General features: G+C 44.3%; 1 protein-coding gene across 1 annotated transcript; it reads left to right on the top strand.

Moving 5' to 3' along the window:
• The first annotated feature begins 398 nt into the window (after positions 1 to 398).
• Positions 399 to 16092, top strand: irs2b (insulin receptor substrate 2b). The gene is made up of 2 exons (XM_061791770.1): positions 399 to 3849; positions 13582 to 16092. Exons 1-2 carry the CDS (start codon positions 648 to 650, stop codon positions 13584 to 13586), a joined length of 3207 nt encoding a protein of 1068 aa, XP_061647754.1. The 5' UTR covers positions 399 to 647; the 3' UTR covers positions 13587 to 16092.
• Positions 16093 to 25834: the final 9742 nt, after the last annotated feature.

Raw genomic sequence — 25834 nt, 5'->3', positions numbered from 1 at the left:
TAGATAGATAGATAGATAGATAGATAAGACGGATAGGGATGCTTATAAAACTAAAAGAGTGAGGCTGATTTGAAGTGATTAAAGTGCTCTATGACGCAAAATGGAGGCTGTATCGGTGCAGCCAAAAGCTGGCTCTGCTATAAATAAAACCACGGATCCCTGACTAGGCTCAAACGGGTCGGAAGGGGGCAGAGTGACGGTAGTAGGAGGCTTTCCTCCCCGCTTGCATTCACGCTCGATCCACCAATGAGCCCAATGAGCTGAGTGGGCCCCGCCCACTGACTGCGTGCGTACTCCCCCAACCACCAACCACCCCCTTCCCCTCCCCTCCCTTCCCTCCTCCGCCCTCCCCCTCCCCCTCCCCCTCCTCCTACTCTTCTTTCTTTGAGTGTGTAAATGGTCACATGTTGTTTCCCCTCCCCAGTCCGGACACCAGCACCAGCACTAGCAGCAGCAGCAGACATGTGTTATTTATCGCTCAGCCGCGGGGGAAGCAAGAGGAGGACTGAAGCGTAACCAAAAAAAAAAAAAAAAAGAAAGAAAGAAAGAAGGAAGGAAAGAGAAAGAAAGAAAGAAAGAAAGAGGAAAACTCGCGTCGCGTGTCCTCCCTTCGTCTTCTTCCTCCCCGTAAGTGTTTGAAGAGTAGAATGGCGAGTCCGCCGAGCGACGCCGGACCCCAACCACCGGCCGCCGGCGTGAAGAAGTGCGGCTACCTGAGGAAGCACAAACACGGACACAAGCGATATTTCGTGCTGAGGGAGCCCGGCGAGGGCTGCCCTGCCCGGCTGGAGTACTACGAGAGTGAGAAGAAATGGAGGAGCAAGTCTGCCGCCAAGAGGGTCGTCCCGCTGGACTGCTGCCTGAACGTCAACAAGCGAGCGGACGCCAAACACAAATATCTCATCGCGCTGTACACCAAGGACGAGTACTTTGCCGTGGCCGCCGAAAGCGAGGGCGAACAGGAGGGCTGGTACCGGATGCTGACGGATTTAATCGCGGACGGCAGAGTGTTCAACGGGTCGGCGTCCAACTCCGCGTCCTCGCTGGTGGGCTTCGACGAGGCGAGCTACGGCGTGATCGCGCCGGTCAGCGCCGCCTACAAGGAGGTATGGCAGGTCAACATGAAGTCCAAAGGCTTGGGGCAGAGCCGCAATTTAACCGGCGTCTACAGACTCTGCCTATCCACTCGGACTATCAGTTTCATCAAACTCAACACGGAGGTGGCGTCGGTCATTTTGCAGCTGATGAACATCCGGAGGTGCGGCCACTCTGACAGCTTCTTCTTCATCGAGGTGGGTCGCTCGGCAGCCACTGGACCCGGCGAGCTTTGGATGCAATGCGACGACTCTGTTGTAGCGCAGAACATCCACGAAACCATCCTGGAAGCCATGAAAGCAATGAAGGAGCTGTCGGAATTCCGCCCCCGCAGCAAAAGCCAGTCGTCGGGTACCAACCCCATCTCCGTGCCCACGAGGCGCCACCTGAACCACCTTCCTCCGAGCCAGACCGGTCTGCTCCGGAGGTCGCGCACCGACAGCGTGGCTACGACCTCACCTGTGGGTAAAGTCTCGTCCTGTCGGATACGCACGGCGAGCGAGGGCGACGGCACCATGACACGCCCTATGTCGGTGAATGGGAGCCCCCTCAGCCCCGGGGTTCACCGCACCCTCCTGAGTAGGTCTCACACCATCACCGCACGCCCGTGTCGGACGTTCGAATCCTCCTCCTTGCAGCACAGTAAGTCCATGTCCATGCCTCTGTCTCATTCCCCGCCGATGGCCGCCCCCAGTCTCGTCAGCCTGTCCTCGTGTCCAGATAGCGGCGCTCCTCGACCCTCCAGCTGTAGTGCCTCCTTCTCGGGCTCCCCGAGCGACGGCGGTTTCATATCGTGCGAAGAGTACGGCACGAGCCCCGCGGACACGCGGGACCTCCGGCTGCCTCTCACGTACGGTACCAACACCCCGGAGTCTCTCCGAGCGGACACTCCCCCTTCCCGGGATGGCAGCAGGCTGGACGGCTACATGGTGATGGAACAACAGAACCAGAACGGCTATCGGTGGTTACCCGAGTTGGACAAGGCTTATCGAAAGCGCACGTACTCTCTGACCACCCCCCGCCAGCAGAGGTGTCTCCCGCAAGTGTCTTCGGCCTCCCTCGACGAGTACACTCTCATGAGGGCCACTTACAACAGTGGAAGCCAGTCTTCTCGCAGGTGTCTCACAGCCTCCCCTAAAGGAACCTATCCAGACGAGTACAGGGATGTCCAGGTGGGTTTGAACTGTCTCCAGGGCGACAGTGGTTACATGCCTATGATGCCAGGCGTGGCACCTCACACATCAGGAGCTAAGAATGATCCCTACATGCCTATGAGCCCCATGTGTGTCTCTGCTCCCAAGCAGATCATCAATCCCAGATCCCACCCTTCCACTGTAGCGGGGCTGGCCCCGCACACGGACTCCCCAGGCAGCGTTTCCCTCGAGGACAACGGCTACATGCGCATGTGGTGCGGAATCAAAATGTCAATGGAGAGCATTGACGGAAAGCTCACCAATGGAGAGTACCTGAACATGTCTCCTGTTGACCATCTGTTGACCTTCACACCCCGAGAACACATCCTTAGTTCTTCCGGAGGAGAGCAACAACACAGACAGCCTTATACTTACGGCACGCTGCCACATTCGCTTAAAAGCCAATTGCAGCGCAGTGGCTCAAGTGACACAGACCAGTACGTGGTGATGTGTTTACAGAGACAGCGGATAGAGGAGGAGTCCAACAACTGTCCTGTCTCCTCGGAAGACTCTGTGACACCGGGCACCCCTTCATCTGCCCCCACTCCTCCCAGAGGGGCTCGGAGTGACGGAGGGCTGGCGCACAGGAGTCGGGCGTGTCGCCCCACCCGCCTAGCTCTAGATTCCCTCAGAACCTTACCATGTATGAGTGAACACCCGCTGCCCTCTGAGCCACGCAGTCCCGGGGAGTATATCAACTTCGACTTCAGCAGCCCTTCCAGTGACACGGTGGCATCGGCCGAAGGCTCAAAGTGCGCCGAAAAGGGATCCCCACCACTCTCTGACTATGTTAATGTGAACCTCGCCTCGCCTAAAACTGTGGTTTCCCCCGCTGGAGGAAGTTTTGACCAGCAGGAGGAAGGCAAAGGCACAGAGGGGCAGGCAGGGGCGAGAGGGGTGGTGGACGAATATCCTCTCCAGCATCACTTGATTCAGCCTGCTGCAGTCAAGGACGACTACACTGAGATGACGTTCGGTCCTCTCAGCACCACCGATGCTGCCCCTCTCCCCACCAGCCCCACCGCCTGTGTTCAGAGACTGAGTCTTGACAGCAGCCTTGTGTCGGACGGGGTACCAGCGGCGCCAGTGGATTCTTTTCTCCTTGGGGGACCCTCGCTGAATGTCCCCCTTGCAGATCCACATAGGGGGGCCAAAGTCATTCGTGCTGACCCTCAAGGACGCCGGCGACACAGCTCCGAGACCTTCTCTTCCACCACCACCGTCACACCTGTGTGCCCATCCTTTGCCCACGACACCAAGCGCCACAGCTCGGCCTCGGTGGAGAACGTATCCCACGGCTTGCGGGGCTCGGAGGGACCGGACGAGGACTATGGCGGCAGCACCCCCATGTGCAGAGAGACATCTGCCGGCTATCAGAATGGACTCAACTACATTGCCTTAAACTTGATGGAGGGTACCCTCGGAGGGTGCCGGTTAGGGGGCTGCGATGGACTCCTGAGATTCAAGACCGCTTGTGGATGCAAGGGTGGTATGAATGGCTTCAACTCCAGCCCCTATGCCAGCCTTGGCTTCAAGGAGACTACTGCCGCCGTTGTGAAAGGTGAGTGCCACAACATGTTGTACACACATTCATTCAGGAGGCTTTCATTCATGAAGGGAGTGGTATCATTACTGGAGCAGGATCTGTCGTAGTGCTTCTGTGTACTCTGCAGACTGGCTCGTGGTTGCTAAGCAGCGCTCGGCTCATTTTCATTCCCAAGTTGTGAAAAATTGTGAGAGCGCAGTGTTCCTGCCTGCAAGCCCGCCTCAGAGTCACTGGACTCGCTACAGCGACTATAAGCTCAAAGCTGGTAATCAGAATGTATTTTTTGCTGCTCAACAACATGGCAACCTACATTGTTACGTAACGAAACGAGGGCAAAACAACATTAGACAGCGTATCATATCAACTGTGGTCTCACACACACACAAGCACCACTTTGTGCAGTTTTATGTGTCAGCGACCGAGGAAAGTTGTTCAAAACATTGCTGTGATGTGAAGGCGGCGATGTTTAGATAGGATTAGTCACCCCCTCGTCACCCCCTCGTCACGCCCATGACACAAACGAAAAATTTCACAGGAGCGTGACGTGAAGGAGAGCTGTTTGCTCAGCCTTTCATCTACTTTGGGCTGCATGGATACCAAGTTGTGACGATATAACACAAAAATCTATCTCGAGTGACCTTTACCATTCCTAACGCCAATAATATCATCATTCATGCTTCATACTGTTTCCATATTCCAGTTGGCTGTCGTTTAAGGTCATGAGGTGTAGTTTAAGACCGCGTCAGTGTTTCATCTGTACTAGTGACGCATGTATCGCTCGCTACACAGACTGAATTAAAGTAACAACACCAGCACAGAAGCTGCATTTTATCCCTCATTGTAAAGCAGGTTTATTCGTCCTCTATTTAGCTCTATTGTGGTTATACTAACTACACTGTTGATGGGTCGTCTTTTCGGGAAAGAACAGTTGCCATCAAAATATCACCTTTCACCTCATTCTGTGTGCTGTTGCATCACTGGCTTTTCATGCAACTCTCAAAGGCAGGGTTTATTTACTTGGATAGGTGACCTAACAGCGGCACGTCAGAAGTCACTGTTGTCCGAAAAGACAATCCGGGGCAGGATGCTTGCGAAGTCTTGTTAATTGCTGTTGTTTGTGCTTTCACAACTGAGCTAGTCTCTTACCTAGTCTGTCTTTTAGTCTCTGTGCCAGCTCTGGTGCTCGCAGCACTCTGCAAGTCATTGGGTTCCCCAGAAAAACAAGTGAGTCAGTTGTTTATCAATTGTCAGGTACTGGGTTTCAGGGCTGGAATGCGGGGCAGTGTGCAAAGGTTGCTGGGAGAGGTGAATGCTCACTTGTTCGGCAGGATGGAAGACTGAGGGGGGGGGATGGGGATTTCTATAATTTTTTTTACTACAAAACAACTTCACAAACATGCAGTGGCTCTTACTGGTTGTATGAACATATGCGGTTTGACCTTGAATAGTTCCTGACTGCCTGTGAACACAACCAGAGGTAATAGCTATGTCAACATAAACATGGCTGCTTTGTAAAAATGTATTATTCTATTACCGTCATTTCTCGTGTATAATGTGCACCCAGCTGTACGGTGGACGACACATCTGCCTCACAGTTCTGTGGAGCGGGGTTCAAATCCCGGCCCCGCCTGTGTGGAGTTTGCATGTTCTTCCCGTGCTTGTGTGGGTTTTCTCGCATCCCAAAAACATGCATTAATTGAAGTCTCTAAATTGCCCGTAGGTGTGACTGTGAGTGCTAATCGTTGTTTGTTTCTATGTGCCCTGCGATTGGCTGGCGACCAAGTTCAGGGTGTACCCCGCCTTTCGCCCGAAGATAGCTGGGATAGGCTCCAGCACGCCGGCGACCCGTGTGAGGATAAGTTCTCCAAAACCTGTATGTACCTTTCAGCATTACTGGTGCCTTCACAGATGTGTAAGTTACCAAATGCTATTGTCACTAACACGGCCCCATACCATCACAGATGCTGGCTTTTGAACTTTGCGTCCATAACAGTCCGGATGGTTCTTTTCCTCTTTGGCTCGGAGGACACGACGTCCACAATTTCCAAAAACAATTTGAAATGTGGATTCGTCGGCACACAGAACACTTTTCCACTTCGCATCAGTCCATCTCAGATGAGCTCGGGCCCAGAGAAGCCGTCGGCGTTTCTGGGTGTTGTTGATAAATGGTTTTTGTTTTGCATAGTAGAGTTTCAAGTTGCACTTACGGATGTGGCACCGAACTGTATTTACTGACATTGGTTTTCTGAAGTGTTCCTGAGCCCATGTGGTGATATCCTTTACACGTTGATGTCGGTTTTTGATGCAGTGCCACCTGAGGGATCGAAGGTCACAGGTATTCAATGTTGGTTTTCGGCCTTGCCGCTTACGTGCAGTGATTTCTCCAGATTCTCTCAACCTTTTGATGATGATATGGACCGTAGATGATGAAATCCCTAAATTCCTTGCAATTGTACGTTGAGGAACATTGTCCTTAAACTGTTCGACTATTTTCTCATGCACTTGTTCACAAAGAGGCGCCCACCTGTTCCCAATTAGCCTGTTCACCTGTGGGATGTTCCAAACAGGTGTTTGATGAACATTCCTTTTTTGCCACCTGTCCCAGCTTTTTTGGAACGTGTTGCAGCCATAAAATTCTAAGTTAATGATTATTTGCTAAAAACAATAAAGTTTATCAGTTTGAACATTACATATCTTGTCTTTGTAGTGTATTCAGTTAAATATAGGTTGAACATTATTTGCAAATCCTTGTATTCTGTTTTTATTTATGTTTAACACAACGTCCCAACTTCATTGGAATTGGGGTAATATAATACGCACCCCCGAAGTTGACCACAAAATTCTGGAAAACCTTTCTACCTATGTATAATGCTTTTTTACAATCCATGATTTTTGCTTCGACCCATATGATCAAAACATGAAGTATTATCTGTATTTTGTTAGGTTTTTTTCAAATAATTATTCTGAAGTTAAGTTATTTGAACACGTCATCCTTTTTTTTTAATTTGCATGCTCTTATTTTGAAATTCACAGCCCTACTTTTATTTAGTAAATTAGAAAACACACAGTTGTGCTCATATGTTTGATTACCCAGGCAGAATTTGTAAGATTGGTACAATTCTTGAAAGAAAAGATGAAGGACCAGCTGAAACACTTAATTTTATTTTAATGGCATTCAAATTAAACGGTCAGGCATTTTAGAAAAGCATTATCATTCAATAAAACATAACCATAAAGAAATTAATAATGGTTGTTGTTCAGTCATCAGTCATATTTAAAAAAAAAAAAAATAATAATAATAATATTTCACAAATTCTGCCAGGGTATGTAAACTTATCATCGTTATTTGCCAAGTACGTCCAAAAAAACACACCAGGAATTTGTCTGCGGTAGTTGGAGCCGCTCTTGTACGACAACAGACAGTCGATTGACAGAGAACACTTTTGAGACATAAAGACATTGAGAAAAACAGTCACTGAGCAGTAAAGGGTTGTACATGTATGCAGTCATACGTACGTACCCCTGTCATATTGGAATGAAAGTGTAGGCTATGCCTTTTTTATAACCACTAGGTGGCGGTGGCATTTTGGAATGAAAGTGTACAGCTTTTTCATAACCACTAGATGGTGGCATACATTTATAAAATGTGAGGTTTTTTTCCCCATTTGCCCCTATACCCATTTATAATGCGCACTATTGACTTTTGACAATTTCTTTGGGGGAAAAAATGCGCATTTATACATGAGAAATTAAGGTAGTTTTTAAATCCACTTGTAAGATTCATTTCAGATCACTTGAAACGTTATCATCTTAACATCGCTATTTGCACCTTAAAGATGTTTAGAACATTTTTGAATTGTACCTCATCGCCACCTACAGGTTTGGCATGCATCGATTAGGCGATCATTTTTAGATAATGTCGTCTGTACGTCAAGCTACAAAATCAAAATCGCAAAGGGGAAAAACAATTTTTTTTACTAGATCATTGCCATGTAAACCGATAAAGACCAGTCACTGCTACTTCCAACTTCTTGCATTTCTTTTACCACTACGCCTTCCAAATGAATAAACACATGCTTCCTAGCGATCAAGGAAGAGATGAGGCGTCGCCTTCCGCAAGCTTTACCACATTTTCTTGTTATCACCGACTGAGCCCATAGTTTACATTCCCTTCAGTCTTGCAGTTTGAAATGCGAGGAACTTAAATCCCGTGTCCTCATTTGGCATTTGCAGTCACCCTGTGGGGTTAGAGGACAGGAGGAAGGGAGAGCTCGGGGCGAGGAGGGGGTGCGCGAGGCAGTTGCTGCTCTAAAATTCAACACACGTGAATGAATATGAGGAGGGAGTGCATTCTATATCTCTATATATGGACTTTCTCCTTTCTGCGGTCAGTGGCTCACTTTTAATGGGCTAGGGAGTTGATTGGTTAGTTGTTTTGGTGCTGCAGCTCCACTTGTTTAGCCTTCAAGGGCGCGCCTGCCGACCCTGCTGCAATGTCACCTTAGTGACCTTTGAACTACAGCGAAATGCAGCAAGCCACATCATGGAAGCGTGTGGATTACTTTGACCATATTTCTTATTAGGCCACCTTTTATCTATTTCAACCACCCCCCCCCCCCTCTGTTGTAACAGCCGTCTTGCATGGTTGCATTTAGGGGAGAATCTGACTCACTCCCTCCATGCCTTGCCGAATTTAGCAGCCCAACGCACACACCGTTCCACTTTGTGCGTCTTCCTGTCTGCATATGCGCAGCCGCCAGCAGATGGTTGAGAGAGGGCCGTGTGTGTGTGTTGCGTGGGGAGGTGTGTGCGTGGTGGCGGGGTAGATTCAGTCAGGAGTATTTGCACCTGCCCCGCCAAGCAGCACTCACTGGTTATCTGGCGCTTTTAGGAGGAGAGTGACAATACGCTAATGACTGGCCACCATCTGCCACAACAACAGGGAGAAGGTGGGGTGGGGGGCATGAGGGTGTGTTCAAGAAGCCTTACACCCCCCACCCTCCCCGATCTCCGCCTCCTTCTCTCCAGGCATCGCTTTCTGTTTTGCAGAAATCATGTGATGCAACCTACCCCTACCCCCACAACCACCCTTGCCCCCTCCTTAGCTGACACACACACGCTTTATTTGGCATCGGTGTGTATTTTCTGTTGTTTTCCATACCTCCGTGGACTAGTGCTGATTTTGGCTTCTTGCACCATAGGCCGCAGAGTATCTCCTAAAGACCCGTTTTAGCTACCAAAGCTAATCATACTTGATTAGAGGCTGTTGTTGTCATCACCAGTCTCCAAAAACATTTACAGGCAGCTCTGACTTAGCTTTTTTTTATATTTTGTATTTATTTAAATTTCATCTGACCACTCAATGCTAATTTTCCCACTTGTATGTATAATGACAAAGTTGAAGTCAGCCAAACGTGACTATTTGATGACACACAACAGAGGAAAGGAACACTTTGTTTCTTGCCCTCACCTGTCCCGTACACCCCTCCCGTACAGTTTTGCGCAGTCACAGTGAATGTGATACATAACTCTTGAGAGTACACTAGGGCGGGATGTTCCAGTCACGGATAAAAACAAAGTCAACCTATCCCCAATTTAGCTCGGAGGTAAGAAGGCTTACCTTCACTTCGGGATTAAACATTGTTGAGTGGCTTGTTTTGTCTCGAGCTGGTGTGTGATGCGAGCATGTCAGCTGCTCAGCCATTTCTGATGACCATTTTATGCTGAACATAAGACCCAGGATAAACTTTTTCTTATTCTTGTGCTTGTTAGACATAGTTAGAGTGGAAACAAGTTGGCACGATAGCAACGAGCCAGAGGGAAAGAGTTTTTAAAAGACAGAGAATGTCCAAAACGTGGGATCAGAATGACCAAAACTAGGCATCATTCCGCACTTAAGAAGGAAGATAGCGCATTGTGTACCACGATAGCACATCAACGATCGCCAACACAAGTATCAATGTTCGCTAATTTAGCATAGCCTACCATCACTAGCAAAAGAACACATTGGAATGCCCCCTCCCCCTGTGGTCAAGGCTAGACACAGCCACTAGTGCACGTTCAATCACTTTATTAAACAAAGATGTAGTAATGACATTCATACATGAATTGCCGATGGCCACAACACGGCGATTGGCTAACGGGTTAGTCAGTTAACAGCCAACCAACTCTTATTCGCTGATGCCCACGTCACTCATTAGTCTGGGCCCCGCCTTTTAAAGCCATACACACTCAACGTCACAGATGCTATAGTGGAACATGGGGATCGTGACCCCAAGTTGACAAAAATAATATCTGCACCTCATATGGGCAAGTTATTATGTTTAATATCCAAAATCAATTATTATTGATTCTTTTGGAGGGCGCTTAAATGTTGTGTATGCTTGTTTAAATTAGGCAGTATGACAACACTAGATACAATAATGGGAGTTTCCCCTCATTTAAAAAAATATCTTCAACTATCATTCGGAATGTGCGGAAGACTTTGCAAGGGGAACCTGTGATTGGAGGTTGTGTTCACGCCACTAGCAAAGGTTGAGGTGAGCGAGCTTGGTTTGTTTTTGTGTTGTGCGTCGGACAGGCCCGAGGCGTGGGAGGTCAAAGGACACGAGGCAGTCGGTGTTTGCGTTGTGGAGCTCTGCGATAGATAAGGGAGGAGCCAGCCAGCGGGAGGCTGGAATGTAAACACGACATATCCCAGCCTGCTCATGTCTCAGAGAGAAGCCCTGACATCACTTTTGCTTTTTCACTTTAGGAGTTGTTTGCATGACATTTTGGATTCTGAAAACGCAAACCTAAAGTGTGTCTCCAAGATGATTTTTTTAAGATGACACCTTTATCGGATTTGTTCAGCAGTGTCCAATTTTTATGAATAGTTCAAAATCCATCCATACAAGGCGTGTCAGAAAAATTCCAGGCTGGTGTCACAAAAGATGAACTGTATTTTAAACTGCAATCTAGAAAAAATGACTTCGGATCAGACCCATGAGGAAGTGATATTGCCACCTACTGGCTTGGCATGCATATCACGTGTGTAATCTCTCCGTAAACAGGGATTAATTTAAGTTTGTCAATTTTAACCATTTTTAACCTATGAAAATGAATTCATTTACGTTTTTACGTCAGATGACATGCAGTTGCTATTAATTCTTTTGACTACTTGTTTTTACGTGAAACTTTTCAAATGTGCAAAATACGAAGCACTAGGTACTTTCTTTCTCCCAATGGAAATTGCATTTTTTCCCCCATTTTCCCCATTTTCTTGTTGTTCGCTATCCTATTTCTTACTGTAGTGACATATGAGATACGGTGAGCGGAGGAGGCCAAAGTGGACATGTTTACTTCGCAAGAGACCCGGCAGCTAATAACGCGCCCCAGTGTCCTAGCCCTGAATGGAGCCAGGCTAAATTTAGCCTGCGAGCTAAATAAATAATGAACAGTCAGTGAGGGTGGGTGGGGGTAATGGTTGTGGGAGGGACTGGGAGGGGGTAAAACAGTGACAGGGGTGTGTTTATCTGTGAACCCTCCCCCCAAAAAGAGGACGGGGGTTTGGTAGCCATCGGGTTCATTCCTTGATCGACTTCTATCCCCTTCTTTCAGTACCACACACTGCTGTTGTCTGAGCTGAGACATTTATTTATGGGTCTCCTCTGTAGCGCGTTATTAATCTCCGCTCCCAGTGATTCATTTTCCCGGCACATCTCAGTCATTCTCACCCAAGTGTTTGCCTCGACAGGCTACTGTCTGGACCATCCCACGCGCACATACTCACAAATACACACACAGATTGTTATAGGCCGGTGGTCCCATGACCTCACTGCATTCCCGCTCCTCTCAGTCAGGTTGATTCTGTTACTGTGGTTTTTCCACCCTTCCCTGAAACGCTTTCTACTTTCCTCTCTCTCTCTTTTTTTGTTTTTTTGTTTTGGCCCTCTAATGAACCCAAACAATGGGGAGGCACCGTTGGGGCAGCCAATTTAAATCTCGATTTTCCTCAGAACGACTCATCAATTGAAAGAAGAGAGATGAGATGATTTTCAAGTTTTTTTTTTTTTTGTAATTTAAGAGTCAAAAACAGGAGAACAAAGTGTGTGTGTGTGTGTGTGTGTTTATAGTGGGAGTGTTGTGGGGAGGTGGGGGGTCAGTTTGGCCTGAATGAAAGGTTTGTTTTAGAGAATGAACGATCACATCCAGCTTTGTGAAAACGGCTCTTGTTCGCCTCTGGAGGGGGGGGGGGGGGGGAGACGGCGAGCGGGGGACAAAAATGCGGCCGGCCGAGCTACGGGTATTTGTGTGAGTGTGTGTGTGTGTGTGTTGTCGGCCGACACTTCCGCTGCTGCTTGATAGCTGCATGCAAATGAAAGCTCACAAACAAGTGCGTGGGGGTCAGAGTTCAGCAGTGTTTACCACTGGGACAGAGAGCGACACTGTGGCGACTGCATGAATGAGAATAAATAAGAAGAATATGTCACTCTGGTCTGTGTGCAAATACCTATGTTGTGTGTGTGTGTGTGTGTATGTGAGACTGCTAAATGCCACTCCGTTTTAAAGCCACTGATCACTTCTGTGTCCACTAACTGAGGAAAACACACTTTGAAGAGCACTTATTCCTTACTTGGTAACAAAGTGGGGGAATCAATTTGACTTCCCAATACAATCACCCCCCCCCCCCCCACCACACACACACCGAATGTACACGTTTACATAAAAGCAAGACTATGTAACAGTCTTAGTATGAAATAACATCTTCGTTGCTGGCACACTGGCTTGAAATAAGGAGAACCTTCACACCAGATGACCTACTTTGGTGGTCTGCAATATGCGTGGACCAGCCAGGACATCCTTGCAATATTTGAGCGCCAACGTTACTGTTCCGAGAGATTGACCGCACACTGCAATGATTAGGTCATGTTCATTTCAAGACAGGATGTTATTGTTGGCTTTTATAGTCTCGCTCTAGAAAATACATTTGATTTGTTTCTATAAATATTTTGTTATTATTAATTTCTATGTATATTTCCTGCCAGTTTTTTTTTTTTTTTTTTTTAAATTATATATATATGTATGTACCCCGCCTCCTGCCTGATGATAGCTGGGATAGGCTCCAGTACGCCCGAGACCCTAGTGAGGAGAAGCGGCTCAGAAACTGGATGGATGGATGGATGGATATATATATATATATATATATGTTTTTTTAGTTATATTTTCGGGCGGCGCAGTGGCTGACTGGTGAGCACATCTGCCTCACAGTTCAAATCCCGGCCCCGCCTGTGTGGAGTTTGCATGTTCTCCACGTGCCTGTGTGGGTTTTCTCCGGGAAATACAACTATAGTCTTCGAAAAAAAGATGACAACTTTATTCTTGTAAGACCACGTTTTTTCTGAAAACACCCATGAGATTATAGCTTTTATTTATTCTTATACAAAAAGCACTTTTTACTCAAAATTTCACTTTTTTTGCAAACATTATAATTAAAAATATGACTTTATTCTTGTAAGATACATTTTTTTTCAGAAGAAAATGGGTTTACATTTTTTTTTTTTTAACTGAAGTAAAAAAAAAATTTTTTCCCATAATATAATTTGGATTTACCCCCCCCCTCTAAAAAAAAACAACAACATATATTTATTTACACAAAAAAAATTACTCTCCTAAGATTCCACCTTTTTTGTCTTGAAAAATCTGATGTCATTGTTATCTTCTCCACATAATAATAATAATGTGCTTTTTTCCCCTTCTCTCCTTCAGAATGAAGGCCACTGGCTCAGAACCAACCGCCGCCGCCCGCATGTCCTTTGACCCCTGGCGCCACCTCTGCGAGGTCTCCGAGATGGCAGTCGCCACGGCAACACGGACACCTGACCTTTTGCCCCCGAATCTTCCCCCGGCACCGAAACGATTAGGCGCCATCCATTGATGCTGCTGGACTGGATGACTTAAAAAAAAAATAATAATAATAACCTTTTGTACCAACTATTAACTCTTGGTAACTATTTTATTTATCTGCAACATGACTACAAGTTGCCGTATCATGTCAGATAGATATTATTTTGGTTACCACTAATAATACCTTAAACTGGTTGCCTGACCTGAAAAGACACAAACCAAACCTGGAGACCACATGCACACACACGCAAAAAAAAAAAAAAAAAAAAAAAAAAGGAATGCGTACAAAATATTTATTTATTTAACACGGATATATGCGTTTGGTGAAAAGTTTTCCAAATGTGTGAATTTCTAGAAATAATAACGATGGCATTTAGGTACATATTTAAAAAAAATAAAATAAAAAGTTTGCTTAAAAAACCTACCTCAGCAAAACAAACAAAAACAGGTTGGTTAACACCCCCATAGTTGCTATAAATATATATAAAATATTTATTTTCAGATTAAATTTTTTTTTTTTTTTTTTTTTTTTTAAAGAAAGGAATCACCAATCCAAAGCCTTACACTGGCCCCTAATGGGCTGTTTAGTTTGGACCTAGCAACCCTTCACAACCGAACCGATCCGCAAACAATGAGCCACTCTGAGATTTCCACGGTACATTTACGACAACATGATGTATGAAAGATTTCTATATTTATTCGCCAGGCGGGGGAGGGGAGGGATTTTCTACCCTTGCTATTTTTTGAGGAGCGATGATGTTACACTCAAACACCGCATCGCCACCCAGGTACACCCGTGGTCTGCCTGAGCCAAAGTCTCAGCACCTCCCAAAACTTTGGACCTGTTCTCTTGTGGGCCCCTGCTCACCCACTCGCGCCGCCTGCAGGACGTAATGACAAAAACGAATGTTTGAACTTCTTTACACGTCTTAACTAGGGATGGGCTTAGTGATAGAATTTGGTCGATTGTGAGGAATTCGTCTCGGAATGTCTTTTTTTTTTTTTTGGGGTCAAAATAGTGCGCTACTTGGCTGCAACCAGCAGGGGCACTGTTGAGTTACTCAAGTTATTTGCAGTTTAAAGAAGTCCAGCAAGAAGTCAATCACGGCAAACTAAATCCGATTAATAAATCCTCTAATTATTATTGTTAACTAATTCAAAATCAATTTTGGCTAAATTACGTTTAATTCTTGTGACATTTGCGCCACACTTCAATAATTACGTCTTTATTCTCAGTGTTTTTTTTTTTTTTTCTCCTTTTCAGAGAAGAGTCATTTAACAATCAGTTAACTGATTGTTCGTTTTCTCCACAGTCGATCAATGAAATGTAATCAAATGCCCATCCCTGGTCTTAACTGGACAGCGCACACGTTCGCACGCACGCACGCACACACACACACACACACACACACCTGTTGCCTCATTGCGGCGCCGAGCCACGTGGTCAATTTCGTCGCCGCCATTTATCGCACTTACAAACTTGTCTAGATTGTAACAAGACAGGACGCGTTGAATGTAGTACACGCTGCGTTCCAAGGTTGGGAACGCACAATCCCCGCGAACAACCACAACAGTGACAACCCAACGAGTTAAAGCTACAACTACTACTACTAGTACTACTAACACGACACACACCAAGACAAGCGTCATTGCTGTTTTATCTGGATTCACTGGTACCTAAAGACTGTAAATAGTGTGACGTTATGACAATAAACAACTTTTAAGTTGAATAACTGTTTTGACTGTACATAGTTTGTGTTGGCGTGATACAACAAAAGCACTAATTAAGTTATACGCTAACCAGTTCTGGTTTGGCTTTGATTTAAAAAAAAATAATTTTTTTTTCAAATAATTTAATATTTGATGGGATAGTATTGTGAAAGACGATGCCACAATTTTTTTTAATGCTGTAACTCTGCCAATTTTACGAGAAATTCATACTTGACCTAATTCATTCTTGATACGTAGGTACAAATGGCAATTATGCAATATTTACACTATTGAAAACGAGTTTACTTACCAAGATGTACCAAATGTACAAATACTGTCTATGTTTATGAAACCTTTCAAGGTTTTTTTTTTATTATTATTTTGCAGTTTGTACTCGTTTTTTCTTCAAATTTGAAATTTTGCTAATCGAGCCCATTTGGTTCATGTATCTTTATTAAAACATCAAAAGGTTACCGTTGGGGGGGCCCCAGCTTACTTTGCTGTGTGTTTTTTTTTTGTTTTTCCTTCCCCACTGTAAATACTTCACAACTTGCATATTATTGTGATGCGACTAAGAGATGATAATTTAAACTTACGTCTTCGCTTTAGATTGTATTGATTCTTTGTAGACACATGGAATAAATATTATTATTTAAGAAAAGATGCCTGCTCCTGTTTATTTTACTTCTGCTATTTTGCCTTTCACTTAGTTATCAAATAATTAATAGTTCTTCTTGAATCTCAATTCCTCATTTTGCCAAGACATTTTGGAAAATTACGCTTCCAATGTTAAATTGACTACAAAAAAAATGTAGAGTCTTCAGTTAAGATAGTGTGCATGTTTTTGGGATGTGGGAGGAAAACGGAATGTCGGGGAGAAAACCCACGCAGGCACGGGGAGAACATGCAAACGCCACACAGGCGGGATTTGAACCCCGGTCCGCAGAACTGTGAGGCAGATGTGCTAACCAAAATTTGAACTTAATTGTCTGAGTATTTGGTTTCTTTCTTGTCTTAAAATTGGGACTTTATTCCTACAAAATTTGTACATTTATAAAAAAATATTACACACCTTTTTTTTCCCATTGCGATTGACTTTTTCTTGTCAAGTTTTGAGGGAATATTTGGAATTATGTAATTCTAATGACTATTCTTTCAATATTGTTGTTTTTTTTTTTTTACAAATTCTAATAAAATTCTGTTTTTTCTTATAAAACACTTCAAAATGGTGACTTTCTGGTAAACAAAACAAAACAAAACAAAAAATCCTTTTGTCTTAATCTTTAAGTACAGTATTACTTTATTCTTGTAATATTCCATCATGATTCACCTTATTGTGATATTCTTTCTCGTTTGATCGTGGCTTGAACAGTCGTTTGTAAGAAAGGGAAGGAGAGGACACATTTGGACACTTCTTTGTTTTCTGGTCTTGCGTTTGAGTGCGCTTTTGGGCCCTAACCTAGGATGCCTCCTGTTATTGTTTTGTCTCGCAGGCCCCACCCCCTTCCTCACCGATAGTCATTAAGCAGCATGTTACAACAGCCTCCGGAGGTGGGCGGGATTAAAACGCCAGTGAGATCAACGCTTTTGCACACTTAACCGTACGATGGCGGATTATTCATTCCCACAGCCCGTGCTAATTAAAATGGTAATTAAGGCTGGAAATAGGTCTAATTGTCGATGGTGTCTGATGCAGGGAGATACTCTCGCTATTTGCTAGCCATCAATCTTGCGGCGGGGTCAATGAGGACGGGTGGAACGGTAACGAGCAGTTGCCAATTGTGGGAGGGTTTGGAATGAGAAAGTCACTTGCAAATATGATTTTCTTTCAGATTTATATACTGCACTATGCTTTTTATTCATTGCTATTAAGACATCTTGCCCAACATTGTTGGCGTGAGTGTAAGTAGCATTGATATAAAGGATGCAGAATCAGGACCACACTAAAAAAAATTAAAAGACATGAGAAGTAAGAAAAAAGTAAGAATTTTACAATAATCAAGTCACGTTATCAGAATGAAGTCAAACTTTTGGGAGAAAGTCATAATCGTACCAGAATAAAATTGCAGTTTTGAAAAAAAAAAAAAAATCAGAATCATCTTCCAGATAATAATCCTAATCTTACAAAAATAAAGTGAGATTTTTTTTAGATTGTCGTAACTTTACTCAAAGTTTATCCCAATTTACAATCTTTCATTTTTTTAGATAAAGGGTTTTTATTAACTAAAATATTGTCATCTTTTTTAAAGATAGAATGTAACATCTTACAAGAATAATTTTTTTAAAAAGTCGTAATCTTACTAGCATTTAAAATAATGAAAATAAAAAGTCACAATATATACATTTTGAAAGAAGTCATTTTTTATATATAAATTTGTACTCACACCAAAATAAAGTGAAAAAGAATTGGGGTAAAAAATGTAAATCTTACTAGAGTATAAATCTAATTTCTATCAAGATGAATAGTCAGAATTTTACTATAATGAAGTCAGATTTTTTTTTTTTAGATAAAATGTTATCTTACTAAAAGAATCTTTTAGATATAAAGTTTTACATCATTGCCCTAAAAAGGCCTGCAGTATGACCATTTTTAGGTTATGTCAAAAATGCTGTCGTTTCCATAATATTGTGCCGTGTGGTTCAATCAGATTAAAAAAAAATAATAATAATAATAATAAAGATATCTCAAGCGTGCTGGGGAGAGTTTATGCGCGTGCGTGGTAGCAGTGGGTCCATACACTAAGTGTGGAACATCGCGTCCCCCCCTTTTGTAAAGTGTAAATTGTGAATATGTACATCGCTATTAATCTATTATATTCATAAGTAAAGTTTTAGATTTTTTAATCACCTGTCTGTCTTTATATTATCTTATCAATCTTTATACTGTATTTAAAAGAAACAACCCACCCAGTTCAGAACATTAAGAACAGTATGAGAACACTAAAAATGGCATTTGTTATTGTTTTGTCTCCATCTGAAGTGCACGAGAGCGGCGGATAGTTTTCCAAACATGTGGCTAGCCGAGATGTTTGCTAGCCAGAAGCTGCGCTGCTCTGCGTTTGTTTACCGAGTAGGTGTGGAACAAGAGCGCAAGGCAGTCGCACTTCTTGTCGCTTTCCTAATATGTTTTGGATGCGAACCCGAACAATCGCTGCATCATATTGCATAATTCCCTTTGCATTATTGACATAATAGGCTCAGGCTAGTTTTGAACAGAAGGAAAGAAATTGTAGCAAGCGTAAAATAACATGGAGCCGCCGGGCCTTAATTTTGACGCGTGGGTCCGAGCTCACTCATTGGTTAGGCTGGAGACAATGTTTAAGGCCTGCAGTCTGCGGGTGTTGTTATTGTCCCGTCGCACACATTGTCAAAAATATATATTTATATATTCGCGCTATTCCTTTGATGAGTTGAGGCGGCGAGCGAGTACGCACGAAGTTGCGGTGAACAGCTTCACCTGAGCCTGAGGAAACTTGTCGGGCTTAGCGAGGGCGACACGCCCTGAGCTGACCCGCGGCTGCCAACGCGCATGCTCCCACCGCGCACCTGCAAAAGAGCGAGTCACCGTGCCAGAGTGGGCGGGGCCCCCGGCGACGCGCATGCATGAGTGAGCTCATCCCCCGTCGGTTCCCGCACATTCCCACGTCTCATCTGCAGCCCCACCCACTTCCAGCTACTCTTTGTCTTACCTGCCTCTTTCCCGAGCGTGTGCGTGCGCGCGTGTGTGTGTGGAGAGAGATGACAGGTTGCATGAGAACGCGGAGACGCAGGACAAGTGTGAGAACTGCTACCTGGAAAACAGCCGCTTGACTAAAACAGGCTGACCAACCACACACGTAGTATTCTGCATTTCCTCAAATAGCGGCCTTCCCTCTAAAAGACGGCATATATATATATATATATATATATATGCACTGTTCAGTGGTGTTTTTCATTTGGATTGACTCGGGCGTTCTGATTTGACAACAACATTTGATTTTTGATTCCTGAGTCTGATGTTTCGCCAATGTAGCTTGAGAATTGGGTTTTGTCTTTACGGTTTTGAGAAAAATAACATGCATGAAATATTTCGTAGCAATTGATCAAAAGTGTAAATTGCGCTACATCAAAACAGCTAATCCTTTAATGTCCCTTAGTGCACAAGTAGGATGTCAAATGTGACCTGAAAAACAAGAGTACAGTGTAAGAAATCCAAACAAAAGAAAACAACAGACCTTTTCAACACATTACGTGTGTGAATGTTTCGTAGGTGGACAACAACAGAGCTTAACAAGGGCTTGTAAAAGACTGTTTGGCATTAGCAAAAGAGGAAGTGCCTATTTATCGTACTTTGCGCAGGCAGGTTACGCAACCGGGGTGATGGATTGTGAGAAAGGCGAGAAAGAGAGAGAGAGAGAGAGAGAGAGAGAGAGAGAGAGAGGTCGGATTCTTCTTCATTTTGAAGAATATGAGTTTGTTGTGTCGAGTCGGAAAACAACCAAAACAAACAAAGCGATCGAGCTCGATGAAGCCTCTTTTCAAAGCTGGCCTTGATCCCGTGTCGCTGGTTGGCGTCAATGGCACCCGATACAGAACGTGGGGGGGGGCGGGGGAAAGGGGACCTGGCAATTTTCCGGCTTCCGAGATAGCATCGGAGCCGTAATATAGATCGGACGGTGCCCGCGTGAAAGGAAATAGCAGAAACGAAGTGTGAATTTGAACTCCCGGGAGACTCGTTTCTCCCGCCTCGTTGCAGTGAAATCAATTGCCCGCCAACTATTTTCTACATCACACCAGAAGCCGGCGGGGATGTCATCTCATTTTCTAACTAGCGCAATTACAGATACTGAGTGGAAATTGGCCAATGTGCTAATATATGTTGTGACTGAGCAAGCTTATATGACTTGATTTATGACTCCACTAAAGTAGTTGAAAATTTGCTGGCGACTCAACTTGACTGTCTTGATTTTTGCCCCAGTAACTTTGGACTTGAGACTTACTTATTACTTGCGCTTACGTGGTTTATCCCAACTTTACCGGCACGTGCGTGTCCCATTCTGACCAAACTGCTGCAACGCTATGCCAGCATGCTAATCCACTTCTGGGACTCCAGCAATGTTTATTCTATAAATAAAGAGCTCCTATTCGGATAAACTGCTGCTATGCTATGCTATGTATAACGAAACCCCTATATTGATAAAAGTGCAGCTCTGCTATGCCAGCATGCACAGTATGCTAATCCCGTTCTGGTTTTGCGGCGTCATTTATTTAGGTTGCACTTTACCGCTCGCAGCTTTTGTACGCTCACATTTTTTGGAGGTATCATCTTCAGGCTTGGCAAGATGGATGTGTGAGATTACATACCTGCGCTCGCTGAGTGTAAACAAATAACCACGGCACTCCTCCGGTAGAGTAAGCCCGCATTCTGCCAACTTTAATGGTGGTTGCGGTCAGAGACAAACTGCACTTTGGGGGGGGGGGGGGGGGGAACCATGCTTCACTAAGTTATGTGCTGCTATTGCATTCGACAACACAGGTAATGGGATAAGGACAATTACGATTTATATTTGACCAAACAACTCAAAATCACCCACGTCTGACTCACATTGTAATTGTTTGCTACTTCCGGGAACCTCTGTTGTTGTTGTTTGCACTGTGCAGGAACTTGGCACTCTGGTTGCATCGAGGCCTGATGGCTCCTGCTTGAATGACAGCCATTGGATGTTGACTGATCAAACACACCGGAGTGTCATCATTGTTAATGACAGTGAGTAAAGGTTAGTGTAAGAACAGGGAGTGCCCCCCCCCCCCCCCCTGAAAACACTAAATCAGCCCCTGGGCATCCGTTTGACAGCGTTATTATGCCGAACTTCTTCTACTGTGGTTCTCGATGTTATACTTGAATTTCTGCCAAGTTTCCAGTTGGCAATAACATCATCAATAATCATAAATCATAGGAACAAGATCTACTCATCACACAGTGGAACCCTTGTCAACTGGCTATTTTTCTTTTTCAGATTTAGAAAAAAGACAAATCCTGTGGGAAATGTGAAAAGTGATCTATCTGTTCCGGTTTCCATCCTAAAAACACAGGAAATTGTAAAGGACATTCAAGTGTAAAATGAAGTCAACTGGTGAAATAGGAATACAGTACGTTAAAAAGAATAAAACACGTTGATGACAGGATGTCGGATATTCACCGGGACGATTATTGCTTTTATCTGGGAGGTGAGTCTCTTCACGTGAAGAAATAAACAAAATGAGTGAGAGGAAGAACAGGGAGTGGTTCAGTTTGTTTTGAGGCCCTGAAAAACATGAAATCAGGCCCCGAGCGTCCATTTGACAGTGCTATGAAAAGGGTCTCATATATAGGTGCACATATGTGTTTTCATGAAGAAATCCCATGCAAAAAGAACAAAAACAACTTGCAAATGCAAAACTGCGAGCGCGAGCAACTCTTATCTAAGCTGTTTGCGGGAAGACACGTAGGCGACATGTAACATTTGTTGTGAGTAAGGGGTAACGTGTGACAGTGGAAAAACAAAGGAAGTCACATGACCTGGAACATGGGGAAAGGCATCAGCTGCTACCATGAGCGATTTGGAGCTAACTGCCTATGCTATGAGAAACATGGTGTAAGAATATTTTCTCTTTCTTTCTTTCTTGTACATCGCCTCTCATCCAAAGTCAGCTGGGATTGGCCCGAGGACGTATAGATGCCCAGAAAACGCTATCATTACGTAAAAAGGCCTAACAAATTAGCACCACATTGACGACAATGTCTTATTTTGGCAGCTGTTGCACTCTAATCTCTGTCGACATGCATTCTTTTTCTTGTTCGTTTTTTTGATAATGTTCAGAATTCTTAGGAATCGTGTCTTATCTCGGGCTGAGCGCCGGATGACGCACGAGCTCGAGCAAGGACGTGCGATTTCTATACCCGCAAGTAAACAACCTTGAATCGCAAATATCACCAGCCTATTTTCTTATTTTCGTGCAAGGAGTCGACTCAAAATAAAGTTGAAAGGTGCAACGGGGGAAGAAGATCAAATAAATATTAAGAAAGAAAGACCTATTCATTTGTCAATTGACAATAATAAAATGTCACTGGAGAGATTGCGCATACGTAAGACTCTGACACCGTCACCGCTCCCCTTCAATCACACTAATGTGAAGGGCCGTCTATAGCGGCGGGCAGACAGCCGGCCAACCCCTCGTCACCCGAATTAAGCACTAATAAATAACCGCTTCCCTCAGGTGGTCTTCGTCCGCACGCTGAATGGAGCGTCAGTCAATGACGGCTCAAAAAGGACAAATGTCCTCCTCATCCAGCGTTTGATCGGCCTTTTGTCTCGTTTAGGACTCCCGGCGCAACCTCCCCCCCGGTCGCGTCCGTATCCCTCGCTCGCTTGCTGTCCCGCCCCAACTTGGTGCCCAAGCGGTCACTACAGCGGTTACAAGCGCCGCCACTATTTCTTCCGGACTAAATCCCGCATGTGTCATGCACGTGCGCGCCTCGGCTCTTCCCTTCGTCGGGAGGCGTGCACCGGAGGCTCAATTGCGGCGGCTTTTCCACTGATGCTACATTTGCATTCGGCACACAGCCCAATCCAGCTTCCCCCGCGTAAACGGAACTCGGTGGGAAAAAAAATGATAGTTTGCATGTTACGGAAAGCACCGATCAGCACCCTTGAAGGACATCGAGGCGTGGTAAAAAGCCGATACAAAAATGGCAAACACCTGCAAGTTTGTAAACAACGGCATCGTCTCTGGGAAAAGATGAGCATTAGCGTTGACACAGTAGCACTTTTATCGGAGCAGGACAACATGTCTTTCGTAGAGGAACAACAAATAACAATACTGAATGCTTTTGTTGAAGGAAAGGGTGTTTTCACTCTTGCACCTGATGAAACACTGTGTTGTTTTCGACTTGCTGATGAGGCTAGCCTGCGATGAACCTCAATGACCAAAACCTTTCACAGCACAGACTGCCAACCTCTTTTGATCCTATTTTACAATTTGCATTGTTGATAAATGTACCCAAAAAGGGAATCTTTCCCACTTCGCGTGCCAGAATATTATTACTACTACGACTACCGCTTCTATTAATACTACTAATATTACTACTACCACCAACTACTACTTCTACTAATACTATTACTAATACTACTATTGCAAATGATAATAATGAAATGATAACAATGAAAAAAAAAACGACTACTCCACTATTATTATTATTATTATTATTAAATTCACCAGCCGCAACTTGCACCATTTAACGCTCCGAGATATATTAATTTAACAGTATGTTTATTAATGTGGCTGAAATTTAGAACTGTACTTAATAATGATATCCATATAATACTACTATTAGGAAAAGTTGTGCCGTGTCAAACGGCGCAGGATTTTGATGTGATCCCGTGATCCGGTGCAGGTGCACTGTTGAACTTGAGGTGTTCCTTTTGAGTCCAAACATGTCTGAAATGTGAAGTATTTGTAATACCTATCTGGTGGCAGACGATAAACAAAACCAACAAACAAACAAAGAAAAACAAATCACTTGTTGATCAGAGCCGGCTTGCCGAAGCGCGTTAAGGTGTGTGACCTCGTCGGGCTGAGGTTCGTACGGGGCAAGCCGACGGCAAGCGGCCTGTTACGCAAGACCTGGCCGTAGCACAAAGCATGCTAACAGATGTAATGAAAAGCAGAGACAAAGTGCTGGTGAAAAACAGCAACCACTCGAAGGAGAATCCGCAGTAATGGACTCTTCTTACGCAACCGACGGACACCCCCTCCTTAACGCTCTCGGAGTCGCTCTGTTTGTCTTTTTGTCTTTCCGTGCAGCATGATAGCATGATAGGTGTTTCTCCCTCTGAGCGCTAGCAGAGCAACAACACATTCCTGTCCACATTCCAGCCTCAGGAAAAACAGTGTCCGGAACATAATAAAAGGCCAAGCACGTCAACGCTGTGCTGAGGGCAGGATGGGGCAAATATGTTTGTGTGCGTAAAGGAGGGGAAGGGGAGGATCGGTGGAGAGAAAGAGGCATGTTTGGGCGCTTGTTTATTTGCCGTTCTTCTCTGTGGTTAATGAAGACGTGACGAGCTCGTCGCTCTCTGTCAACAGTGATTCGTCACTCGGCCGCCGCCCACCTCTGAGTGGAAATGCGTGGCGATGAGAACAAAATGAAGTGCTGATCAATGCTTATTGCTATCAATACTGCACACTGTCTGCTGCTGTTGTCTTCCTGTCAACCTTTTTTTTTTTCCTCATTTCTCTCGATGGGCTACTTTGTCCAGGCCAAATCACGCCCGCACGATATATATTCATATAAAGAATAAACATCCTTTACAAAGATAATAATGCTCATGTTTGACCTACGATGTAAAAGAGCGATTTGCCTCAACAAGTGTTTTTTTCTTCTTTTCTTCTTTTTTTATTTTATTTTAAATTGTGGTTTGCTGAGGTGTAAACGTACACTGCCTGATACTGACAGATGTTTCTAATATTTTGACTAGCCAAATATGGTAACCTAATGATCGTTGTCGACCACTAACTTCAAGTAAGATGGGCCTAAAGCAGAACGGCAGGCAACATATGGTCCATTCTTTCATCCGGCCTACCAAGCATTAATTATATATATTTTTTAATTAATTTACTTTTTTTTTTTATTATTGTTTAAAAATTCTGTCATATTTTGCAATCGTCATAGTGAATACATGTACCCAAAAAGTTAAACCTTATTAAAACAAAACAAAAAAAACTTCTATTCTAATAAAATAATTGGATAACGGACTAATTGTAAATGATAACATTTTATACATATATTTTTAAAAATATATATATTTAAATGAATTATAATAACAGAATTAAACAATCAGAATGAATTATTATTTTAGTATTAAAATAAACTATTTAACAGGCGGCACGGTGGGCGACTGGTTAGCACATCTGCCTCACAATTCTGAGGACCCAGATTCAGCCTGTATGGAGTTTCCATGTTCTGCCCGCGCCTGCGTGGGTTTTACTCCGGTTTCCTCCCACATCCCAAAATCATGCATGGTAGGTTAATTGAAAACTCTAAATTGCCCGGAGGCGTGAACGTGAGTGCGAATGGTTGTTTGTTTATATGTGCCCTGTGATTGGCTGGCAACCAGTTCAGGGTTGTACCTCGCCACTCGCCCGGAGTCAGCTGGGATAGGCTCCTGCCCGCCCGCGACCCTTGCGAGGATAAGCGGCATGCAAAATGGATGGATGGACTATTTGACATTCACAACTTTGTCACATTTAAAGAATGTGACCAGGCCCATCCGTCCGTTTTAAAAACCAAATCAAGTCCTTGAACTTTTGAGTCAGAGGACACAGGTTCAAGTTGCACAACGGACACAAATGTAAAAGAAAGCTATTGGAGAGATGCTAGTGTGCT

The sequence above is a fragment of the Phyllopteryx taeniolatus genome, chromosome 12, assembly GCF_024500385.1.
Source record: "Phyllopteryx taeniolatus isolate TA_2022b chromosome 12, UOR_Ptae_1.2, whole genome shotgun sequence".
NCBI classification, from domain to species: Eukaryota; Metazoa; Chordata; class Actinopteri; order Syngnathiformes; family Syngnathidae; genus Phyllopteryx; species Phyllopteryx taeniolatus.
Note: the sequence above shows the minus strand (reverse complement) of the source record. Positions and strands in the feature narration are given on the sequence as shown.

Bases quoted from the DNA above. Each gene is read 5' to 3' on its own strand.
- irs2b (XM_061791770.1), top strand. From the start codon at position 648: ATGGCGAGTCCGCCGAGCGACGCCGGACCCCAACCACCGGCCGCCGGC.